The 11,775-nt window shown below is 36.2% G+C and overlaps 1 protein-coding gene across 1 annotated transcript; it reads right to left on the bottom strand.

Annotated features, from left to right (window-relative positions):
- Window positions 1–6,658: 6,658 nt before the first annotated feature.
- Window positions 6,659–9,896, bottom strand: LOC125470829. Its single transcript, XM_048570495.1, has 3 exons — window positions 9,864–9,896; window positions 6,753–7,378; window positions 6,659–6,709 (listed from the first exon to the last, which is right to left on the bottom strand). The coding sequence occupies exons 2-3, from the start codon at window positions 7,374–7,376 to the stop codon at window positions 6,659–6,661; spliced, it is 675 nt and encodes a 224-aa protein (XP_048426452.1). The 5' UTR covers window positions 7,377–7,378; window positions 9,864–9,896.
- Between the last annotated feature and the right edge of the window lie 1,879 nt (window positions 9,897–11,775).

Raw genomic sequence — 11,775 nt, 5'->3', positions numbered from 1 at the left:
CTAATGCTTGTGATTTTTTACATGGGTAATATACTATATTTGATTTTCATGACCTCAGATTTATTATGACATCGGATTTTTTACATAGGTACTATACCATGTTTGCATGACATGAAACGTCGTCGACAATAATTGTAATTTGTTTATATATTTGGTTGTTTACATTTTTTTTTTTTAATCTTTTACGCTTTTAATTTCATCCCTCCCTTCGATAATTTCTGGTTTCATCTCTGACCACATCCCAAAAAATCTATCATAAGATTAATTTTGACACACCCCGATCGAGATCAGGGCATACTGACCGTCACGTGGAAGTGACGTATCCAAGTGCGCAGTGCGGAAGCTAATAAAATAATAATAGAAGTAGTATGAATAAATAAAAACCGGCTTTACACAAGGTAAAAGCATACATGTGCAAGCAAAGTGTGAAACAAAGTTTAGAGCACAAACACCTAATGCAGTCCGGGAGAAAATGACACTACAAAAGCACACCCGAAGGTGGTCCTACACTGGTGATAGTCTGTCAGATGTGTCGGGAAAACCCTAGGGGAAGCCACCAAACGTGCTAGCCAACTAGAACCTGGAGGGGCGCAAAACAAAAGCGTGAGGGAATGGTAAGCCAAAAGCGGACAATATCGTGCTACGGTGGTGGAGCGGGCCCAGGAAGTGATCTGCCCCGGGCCGGGATGTGACAATTTGGTATCAGAGCCTAACCTTGGCCGTGTGTGTGCTGACGAGGACGTCGGGCCCCTAAGGGGGGTGGATTGTGACATCCCACATCGCCCAAGGGAGTGATCCTTAAATGTATATTCCCATCCTTACCTAGCACGAGACCTTTTGGGAACTCATTGGTTTCGAGTTCCGTAGGAATTCCGAAGTTAAGCGAGAAGGGGGCTTGAGCAATCCCATGATGGGTGACCCACTGGGAAGTTGCTCGTGAGTTCCAAAAAACAAAACCGTGAGGGAATGGTAAGCCCAAAGCGGATAATATCGTGCTACGGTGATGGAGCGGGCCCGGGAAGTGATCCGCCCCAGGCCGGGATGTGACAAATTTGCAATACAAACAACAAAAAAGAATATATTTTTTAAGTTACAAATAATAACGATTTTAGAAGGTGGAACTTGAACTTGGGACATTAGGTGCAATCATACATACTGTTAACCAACCACTAAAGAAAGCATAACTTGAATCCGGTAGGACTTTCCAAATCTCAACGAAGTACTCTTTTAGTTGATAGCTGTGCCTGAGCTCCTTTACGACTCCTAGCGTAAGGAGAAATCCGACGAGTCTATTGTATTTGACAAGTAATAGGTGTTAACTACGAATATCATCAATTTAAAATTTTCAATTGAAATCCTTGATGTTTGCAATGGTCTGTTATCACAATGGTGGAAATGAATTGAGTCCTTATATGACGTCGTGGATTCTAATCTAGTTGATGATTAATCTAATATTTGAGGTTGTTTAGCCAAATAGTTCATGAAATTTGCATAATTCCTCACTTTGGTCATTGAAATTTGAAATTAATAGAAGTGGTTGTAGACATCGAAATTTCAGTGAAATAAATGTTAACCAAGGTATTAAAATTACAACATTTATTTATTTCACCTACATCACACACTCATTTCACCTACAACTCCATTTACTTCACCAACCTCACACACTTACTTCACCCTACCAACTCCATTTACTTCACTCTACCAACTCCATTTACTTCACCCACCAACTCCATTTACTTCACCCTACCAACTCCATTTACTTCACCCACCAACTCCATTTACTTCACCTTACCAACTCCATTTACTTCACCAACCCCACACACTTACTTCACCCTACCAACTCCATTTACTTCACCCACCAACTCCATTTACTTCACCTTACCAACTCCATTTACTTCACCAACCTCACACACTTACTTCACCCTACCAACTCCATTTACTTCACCTACAACATCCACTCACTTCACCAAAAAAATGAATGGTGGTGATTCACTCTCAAAGCCTATAAATAGGCTTCTCTATCAAGAGGAAAAAACACCAATTCATAAACCAACACCAATTCACAAACCAACACCAATTCACACACAAGACCAATTCACAAATACATTTCTCTACTCCCAAAATGGAAGAGAATATTCCCCACACATCCAAAATCCTTGAAGCTTTGTAAAGGGAAATCTATGAGATTCATGTGGGATTTCTAGTGACTAGCATGCATATACAATTCAAAATTTATATACGAAAGCAACGGAAGCATGTCATACATTTTATCAAAGCTATAGTCATGCAAATCCCCTTCAAGATGCATAGGTTTATATATGATGCATCAAAAACAATTTATTGAAGAACAAAGTTTAGGAGTAGTTTTATACCTCTTGATCTAGATCTTAGACCAAAGATTGACCACCTCCAAGCTCTTTGCTCCTTGAACTCCTTGAGCCTAGCCTCCCTCCTTGCCTCCTCCACTTTGTTGAGAATGAGTGCTCCTAGGTCCTCTTCAAGTTTCCAAAATTGAAAACCTCTAAAGATCCTCACCCACTAGTGTAGTGAGAAGGATGAAGGAATAACCAAAGGGGTGATGAAATGATTAGCTAAAAACTCCCCCATGGTGGCCAGCCCTTGTTGCTAGAGAGAGTTTGATATTCTCTTCTCTTTTGTGTTTTGAATAATCTAAACACACTAACTCTTCTTTCATTATTATGTTCCTTTTATTACATAAAGAAACAAGTCAACAATTGACCTTCTCTCTCCCTCTCTTTGGCCGGCCCTTTGTGTTTGGTTTGGGCTTTGGGCTTTTAATTATTTCAAGTCATCCAATGCTTGAATAAAAGCCCAATGGGTTTTGGCCCAATGGGCCTAATTAAACCCGAACGTTTCTTTAAGCCCAAAACGATCTTTATCGCTTTTATGATTTCTTTTAGACTTTCTAAATTAATCAAAACACTTAATTAATCCAATTAATTATTTCCATCATCCATTAGTTACTCACTACAAGAGTGTATTGGTTAACAATCTTTTAGGTTCTAATTAGCAAGGCAGTGAGGTGATTGGCACCAATCCAATTGATTATATTTAATCCATCCACTTAGTGAATTAAAACTTACTTTTAATTCACCTTCTTCTTTGATGACTACATTTAATCATCTAGAAGAACTCACAAGCCATGAGTGACATCTAAACATATATCATGGCTACCCAAGCTAATGTAGAAGTTTATTCGGAGAACCTATTCAGTTGGAATTACAATGTAATTCGATCCTTCTCTAAAACAATACTCTCAATCACATCACTAGGGTATGGAATTTATAATGTCAAACCCCTAATGTGATTATTCCTTCTTATACGATTCATTTGAGACGTATAGGAACGCTTTCCTTTATTACGCTCGATACTTCGGCCGAAGATTCCCGAATCATATCTTAGAGTATTCATCCTTTCTTATCGAGGATTAGAGATTCCTTGTTGCGCATTCACTTACCTTCATGGCTAAGTGGCTTAACCCCAACGATGCCTTGGACACTCGCGTATGGAATGACTTTAACATAATCAAAGATTAAGTACTTAACCACAAGACAACGACGATGCCTCAGGTCAAAGGATTACTTACATTAGTCCAACCATTAGAGTTACTTGCTTGACATGTGAGTAGACCTCCATGCAAGTACTTTCGTTTGATTGTGTTCAGTGAACTCATTCCCTTAATGAGCACCTACATGCTTGTCTTAGTGTCGCTACACGAATGGGATGAGACTTTCCATCCTTCCAATTGAAGCGGACATAGTATGTACCAGTCTATGGATTGTCAGTATCCCTCCGACAATCCTTATGACCAGGAACCTTTTTGGACATGATGGTTATGAGAAAAAGGTCTCTGTAATCTAACATCATTAGGTTACTTCTTCCATCGATCCATTGTCCATGGATTCACTATTTAGGACATATTTTGTTCTTTGAGATAGTCCTAATTAGTATCTTTGCCTTCCGATGTATAAGAGTCATATATACATCAATTCATTGTCCTGAAAGGTTTCTTCCAAAGATTGACTTTCAGGGCATATTTCCAACAATCTCCCACTTGCACTAAAGTCAATCACTAGTGTATCTTATACATGCTACTTGAGTGAGCTTATGCTCGTAGGTTAACTTGGTTATGTATTTAATCACCTTTTTTTTTAATTTTAAAAAGGGATTTACTTATCAAATGTTTCTAAAACATTTTGATGATGTCTCTTTCTTGTGTTCGAATACTTTGATGAGACCTTGATTCCATGGCTTGAGCTATCGCCCCATTACGTCGTAGTATCCTACTAACGACCTTATGGTTTGGATTCAATCATTGGTTCTAAAAGAACCCCTTCCATTCAAAACACCTTTTTAAGCAGTTTCTAAAACAATATATCGACATATATTTCGTTTGTATACTTTATACAAACTTTGCTCCAATCCTTGAGACCATTGTAGTACAATACTATCAATATATTCATACGATTAGTACTTCATTCATTATGAAGTTCCATTTGTTTAAAATGGATTATTTTCACTTTGGTTCATAACCTAAGTGAATGCACGCTTCTAGAGTCCCACTCTGATGTTCCTTTCTTAAAGGCAATAATACTCTTTCAGTTGCTATGGTTCTGATCCTGGGATATAGTAATATCTTAAAGTGACAACCCATGTGGTTTTTCACCTTTTGATATTTACTCACAAGTCCATACATGTGTCCCTTTTGTGATTTTATGACACATTTATTATAAGGGTTATGAAAGTGATTTTCTATCATATAGTAAAATGCTTTCTTAAATCTTCAACATTTGAGATTTAATTTCCCCATATAACTTCCTTGAGATAGCCTTTGTTATATCAATAAGTCCAATTTCAAGTCTATACTTAAAATTAACCGTGTCATGTCTTGTCATTTTTCGAGTAACATCTAGGTTTGATCAAGTCTATCAAATAGACTTTATTCATATCTTATTGCTCAAATTATGACATCACTCCCATTGGGCTTGTTGTAACTTAGCATTCATTCAAAACCTAACACTTAAATTTTCTTGATTTGAATGCATATTGCTCCCACTAACTTGTTTTGGATCTATTGACAATCATTGAGATCGATTAGCTTATTAATGATGTCTCAACAATTTTGAGACTATCAACAACGCTAGCTAACACAAGTTATTTAAATGAATCATTTAAATGGTGTCATACACCATTCTTCAAGTTTTAGTCATACTAAGAATTTAATGTAGTCATATAAGAATTATCCAAGTCTTTAGTGAAAGCAAGGCTTCTACTAAGGATATAGAAACTCAACCATTCCTTCTAGGTGGTTGATATAATTCTTTATCAAAAACTACATAGAGCGTTATAGTTACATAAGGTGACGAATTCGGATTGTCTTGTTGTTAAACTATATGTTGTGACTCATTTTGAAACTATTCCCTTTTGTTTCATCAACTTGTCCATATGCTTTGTTATTTAGCTTGTTCTCATAAAAGAGAATGATGGACAACTCCCAACATATAACCATTTTATGCTAGGTTGACGAAACCTACATTCAAAGACTATTCTTTAGAATGTTACACAACATAGAATATTAATGTTTTGTAGAGTTTGAGTCTTTTAACAATTAAAATTATAAACTCTCAATAATAGTCAAGTACTATTATTATTTAGACAACTATAAACCAATCATATTCAAGTTTATATCCAATTTCTCACCTCCCACTATTTCTCATGACTTTAATGAGAAATCATTTCATACATTCAAAAAATTGTATAAACGTGGAGTATACGGGTTGAGGACATTGTGTAGTAGCTTTAAAACCTTTCAAGCTCATTTGTTTCACTCTTCACTAAGTTGATGTCTTGTTATTAAGTGAATAAAACCTTTAAATATTTTATTGATTTAGACACTTAAATTTTTGGTTTAATCACTAACACACTTGACATTTTAAAACAATTTTAAGAATGTCCAATTAATTGTTCAAAACTACTAATTGAATCAAGAGTGATCTTGATTATTGTGGTTTAAGTGATAACCATATAAGAAACGTTTTTCTTATTTCTAATATCATTATAATCATGTATCTCATCTAGGATACAACAAGACAATCTTCAATTCATAACATTACTTTAAGGAAATATTTTATTTATTAGAAGGCATTCATCACATTACATTAATATGATAACACAAACATTCACAATGTTTAACTTAAAAGGAATTATCTCTAAACATTTAGAGACTTATTTAAGTACCTTCAAACATTTAGGCATTAATAGTGGTCTTCCATCATATGAAGCCACATAATAAGTTCTTAACACAATAAGAAAGTTTAAAGACAATCTTTAAATGCCTAAACAAACTTCCCAAGTAGTAAGCAAAAACATGGTGACTGAACCCTTCTCCACTCTTTTATTTGCTTGTTCCTCTTCTACTTAGCTCCTCCACCTATATACAATTATACAAGTGATTAGCACTTTATATCAAATATAAATATTTAGAAGATCTAACAATTAGAATTGAAGATGAGAACATAAACCATACCTTGTGGCTTGTCCTTAAGAGTTGCAAGGTATAACCTGCAATTCCTCTTCCAATGCCCCTCCTTTCCACAGTGGTGGCAAGCCCCCTTGGGCTCCATTGCCTTCTTTTTCTTCACTCCCTCTTTCGGCTTAAGAGTGGGTGACTTCTTCTCCTTTCCTTTGCCTTGCGGCATAGACTTGAAAGAGGATGGCTTGTTGTAGGCTACTGCAGAAGTCCCTACAACGTTCTCTTTCATCATAGTTTTCTCAGCAGTTACTAACATGTTTAGTAACTCAGAGAGAGTATGATCCATCTTATTCATGTTGTAGTTCATTACGAACTGCGAAAATGAATCAGGAAAAGAAGCCAATATAAAGTCCTGGGCCAATTCCCCGTCAAGTGGAGTACCTAGGTTCTCCAGTTGTTCTATGAATCCTATCATCTTCAGTACATGTTGATGCACTGGAGCCCCTTTGACCATCTTGGTCTTCACAAGTTCACAAACAGTGTTAAAGCGACGGTTGCGCGTCCCTTCACCATATAACTCCGTAAGATGGAGTATTATGGAAAATGCACTGTCCATGCCCTCGTGCTGTCTCTGTAGCTCCTCATTCATGGAAGCCAACAGATAGCACTTGGCTTGTATATCATCCTCAACGTGCTTGTCATACTTAGCACGTTCATCCTCTGTGGCCTCAGGGCCAAGAGGTATGTCAGGAAGAGGCTTATCAAGTACGTAAATAATCTTCTCCAATGTTAGGAGAATCTTGACATTACGATACCATGATGGGAAATTGTGCCCCTCTAGGCAATGTTTGTCGAGTATTTTCGCGAATGTGCTTCCAACCATATCTAAATACATAAACAATAAAATAAATTAGTTTGATTGTTGATTAAGTCACACGATTCGGGTCTTTGAACTGAATGACACCACCCACCATTTTTGGCAAATTCCATATCCCTCAAATAGAATCCGAGAGTTATGTTGAACTCTTAGCGGGGTATGGGAGACTCACCATTACCAAGCCCACCTCAGAATTATATCATGTTGGTTAGCAAAAATAATGATGAGAGAATAACACTTTATTCATTTACAACTCTTGTAATTGCCCATCTAGTTTGGCCTCTAGAGAATGAATGCCTCAGAATTATATCATGTTGGCACCATTGCACTTAGTTAAGTTATTCCCACCATGCTTAGTTTATGTAGAGGTTCAAGCACAACCTCAGAATTATATCATGTTGGTCATACTCGTTGTCTACACTCACCTCATCATATGTTTATGGACTCCTCCTGGATGTAAGCCCATACTTTGTACTTCCCCATTATAGGGTGAAGTCGGTGCATGAGTCACAAACGATTGGAGCCCACCACGGTGGAAGGCCTACGAAGAAATGTTCAAAACATTTCTCGTTTATCAACTTAATATTCTTTGTTGGTTGAGGGATTTTAAGGTCTCATCAATTTTATTTATTTAAACATATTCAAATAAATTGTCCTATTACAACTACTAGTCCAAAGTTAATGAAATTAGTAGCATATGATATCCCCACTATTCGTTTTCATAAAACAAATCAATATCAAAACATTTTTCAAAATATTGGAGATATATATAACTACTAATTGAAATCATTATAGTTTAGTAGCGTATGATACTCCCACTATTTGTTTTGAGAAAAACAAATCAATATCAAAAACGAATTTTTCAAATATTGGAAGTAACTACTACTACTACGGTTTTTGCAATCCTTTGAAATTGGACTTTATAGTTATCTTAGGCTCTTGGATGACCATGGACTTATTTGGTTATTGCAACAACGAGCCAACATTGTTGAATAAGATCTCGGGGAGGTTGTGTCATTTTAATTACGTGCTTTTCCATCCAATTAAAACATTTTCATTGAGCCATTAGAAATGAAAGACAATCATTCATTGCTTATTAGGGCGTTGGACCCATTTAATCTTGAATCTCATGTCAAAACCCTCTTTTAGTTATGTCTCCTTACCAATAGTTAAAGAAACTCTAGTCTAGCACTAGAGGGAATCAACTAACTAAAAGAGATTAAGAAGTAATAAGAATTACAAACCGATTTGTACAAATTCCTACAAATTACACATACTAAGAGGGAGAGATAGATTAATGTCGAAACGTGACAAGGTCCAATTGAAACAGTAATTAAAACACATTCCCAAGGTTCAAACAATTTGATTTTAGCGCCTTATCTCATAGCTCAATTATCGTTTAAGGCATAAGTCCATAGTCACCCATTTTCTAACTACTTAATCATATTAAATAATCAAATGGAATGCAACATATAAACAATTAGATTTAGTGCATATGGGCATAATTCAATGATGAGTTTAAACATTAAACAAAATTAAAATCAAACATTTCAATTTTTAAATAGTAGGGGTCTAAATGCAAATATGAAAAAGTTAGGGGTCAAACCATAAATACTAAAAGTAATATCAAACTTTTCATGATTACAAAAGAACCCTCAAGTGGGAAAACCACTTGAGTTGGCCGGCCAAATGAGGGGGGAAGTGGGTAGGTCTCACCCACCTTGCATTATTTCAACATAAAGAAGAAAAAGAATTCAAATTATGCTTGCACTTGATTTTGCTTTAAGAAAAATTAGGGAAAAAGTTTTAAAATATCCTAAAGAAGTCTAGGATTGAAAAAACCTTGTAATAAATATTGATGATAAGAATATCATCCAAATCCATAAAACAATTTATGAACTTAAATAAAACTATTTTCAAAAAACAAAACCATGAACACCAAGAACATAATCAAGAACTTCAAGAACACATTTTTCTAGCTTCAAAGTGTGTGTGTGAGGTTCAAAACAAAACACAAACACATAGCCAAAAAATCCCCTTATGCCGTGCCCTCCCTATGATTCAAAACCCCAAAAAATTGTTCTAAACTCACTCTTCATTCATGCATCCAAAACACCTTTTGCATACATATCTTTTCAACTATTGATTCACAATTTTTCAACATTTGAAAAACAAAAGATAAACATACTTTGAATGAAGAACTAATATGTCAAACATAAAATTAATACCCATATGCATAAAATCCAAAAGGACACATCAAATATAAACCTTTGGCTCATGATACCACTTGAAGGGAAATCTATGAGATTCATGTGGGATTTCTAGTGACTAGCATGCATATACAATTCAAAATTTATATACGAAAGCAACGGAAGCATGTCATACATTTTATCAAAGCTATAGTCATGCAAATCCCCTTCAAGATGCATAGGTTTATATATGATGCATAAAAAACAATTCATTGAAGAACAAAGTTTAGGAGTAGTTTTATACCTCTTGATCTAGATCTTAGACCAAGGATTGACCACCTCCAAGCTCTTTGCTCCTTGAACTCCTTGAGCCTAGCCTCCCTCCTTGCCTCCTCCACTTTGTTGAGAATGAGTGCTCCTAGGTCCTCTTCAAGTTTCCAAAATTGAAAACCTCTAAAGATCCTCACCCACTAGTGTAGTGAGAAGGATGAAGGAATAACCAAAGGGGTGATGAAATGATTAGCTAAAAACTCCCCCATGGTGGCCGGCCCTTGTTGCTAGAGAGAGTTTGATATTCTCTTCTCTTTTGTGTTTTGAATAATCTAAACACACTAACTCTTCTTTCATTATTATGTTCCTTTTATTACATAAAGAAACAAGTCAACAATTGACCTTCTCTCTCCCTCTCTTTGGCCGGCCCTTTGTGTTTGGTTTGGGCTTTGGCCTTTTAATTATTTCAAGTCATCCAATGCTTGAATAAAAGCCCAATGGGTTTTGGCCCAATGAGCCTAATTAAACCCGAACGTTTCTTTAAGCCCAAAACGATCTTTATCGCTTTTATGATTTCTTTTAGACTTTCTAAATTAATCAAAACACTTAATTAATCCAATTAATTATTTCCATCATCCATTAGTTACTCACTACAAGAGTGTATTGGTGAACAATCTTTTAGGTTCTAATTAGCAAGGCAGTGAGGTGATTGGCACCAATCCAATTGATTATATTTAATCCATCCACTTAGTGAATTAAAACTTACTTTTAATTCACCTTCTTCTTTGATGACTACATTTAATCATCTAGAAGAACTCACAAGCCATGAGTGACATCTAAACATATATCATGGCTACCCAAGCTAATGTAGAAGTTTATTCGGAGAACCTATTCAGTTGGAATTACAATGTAATTCGATCATTCTCTAAAACAATACTCTCAATCACATCACTAGGGTATGGAATTTATAATGTCAAACCCCTAATGTGATTATTCCTTCTTATACGATTCATTTGAGACGTATAGGAACGCTTTCCTTTATTACGCTCGATACTTCGGCCGAAGATTCCCGAATCATATCTTAGAGTATTCATCCTTTCTTATCGAGGATTAGAGATTCCTTGTTGCGCATTCACTTGCCTTCATGGCTAAGTGGCTTAACCCCAACGATGCCTTGGACACTCGCGTATGGAATGACTTTAACATAATCAAAGATTAAGTACTTAACCACAAGACAACGACGATGCCTCAGGTCAAAGGATTACTTACATTATTCCAACCATTAGAGTTACTTGCTTGACATGTGAGTAGACCTCCATGCAAGTACTCTCGTTTGATTGTGTTCAATGAACTCATTCCCTTAATGAGCACCTACATGCTTGTCTTAGTGTCGCTACACGAATGGGATGAGACTTTCCATCCTTCCAATTGAAGCGGACATAGTATGTACCAGTCTATGGATTGTCAGTATCCCTCCGACAATCCTTATGACCAGGAACCTTTTTGGACATGATGGTTATGAGAAGAAGGTCTCTGTAATCTAACATCATTAGGTTACTTCTTCCATTGATCCATTGTCCATGGATTCACTATTTAGGACATATTTTGTTCTTTGAGATAGTCCTAATTAGTATCTTTGCCTTCCGATGTATAAGAGTCATATATACATCAATTCATTGTCCTGAAAGGTTTCTTCCAAAGATTGACTTTCAGGGCATATTTCCAACACTTTGAAACTCTAAAGCTCTCAAGCATCCAACCCCCAAATTCCCAAGAATCCCGAAGAATGGAGAAAGCACTATTCGTTCTTCGTTAAATCCTCCTTCAAGATCAAGCCCCGACGACCCTTGAAGAACTTCCACCAACTCAAGATCAAGCCCCGACGGCCCTAGAAGAAAGTGTTCATCGTTCATCCTAAGATCAAGCCCCAACGGTCCTTTGGATCA

This window comes from the organism of the source record quoted next, unplaced genomic scaffold, assembly GCF_019419815.1.
Source record: "Pyrus x bretschneideri cultivar Hongxiangsu unplaced genomic scaffold, Pyrus_bretschneideri_v1 Contig53, whole genome shotgun sequence".
Classification (NCBI taxonomy): Eukaryota; Viridiplantae; Streptophyta; class Magnoliopsida; order Rosales; family Rosaceae; genus Pyrus; species Pyrus x bretschneideri.
The sequence above is the reverse complement of the archived record's forward strand: the minus strand, read 5'-3'. Positions and strand labels throughout refer to the sequence as shown.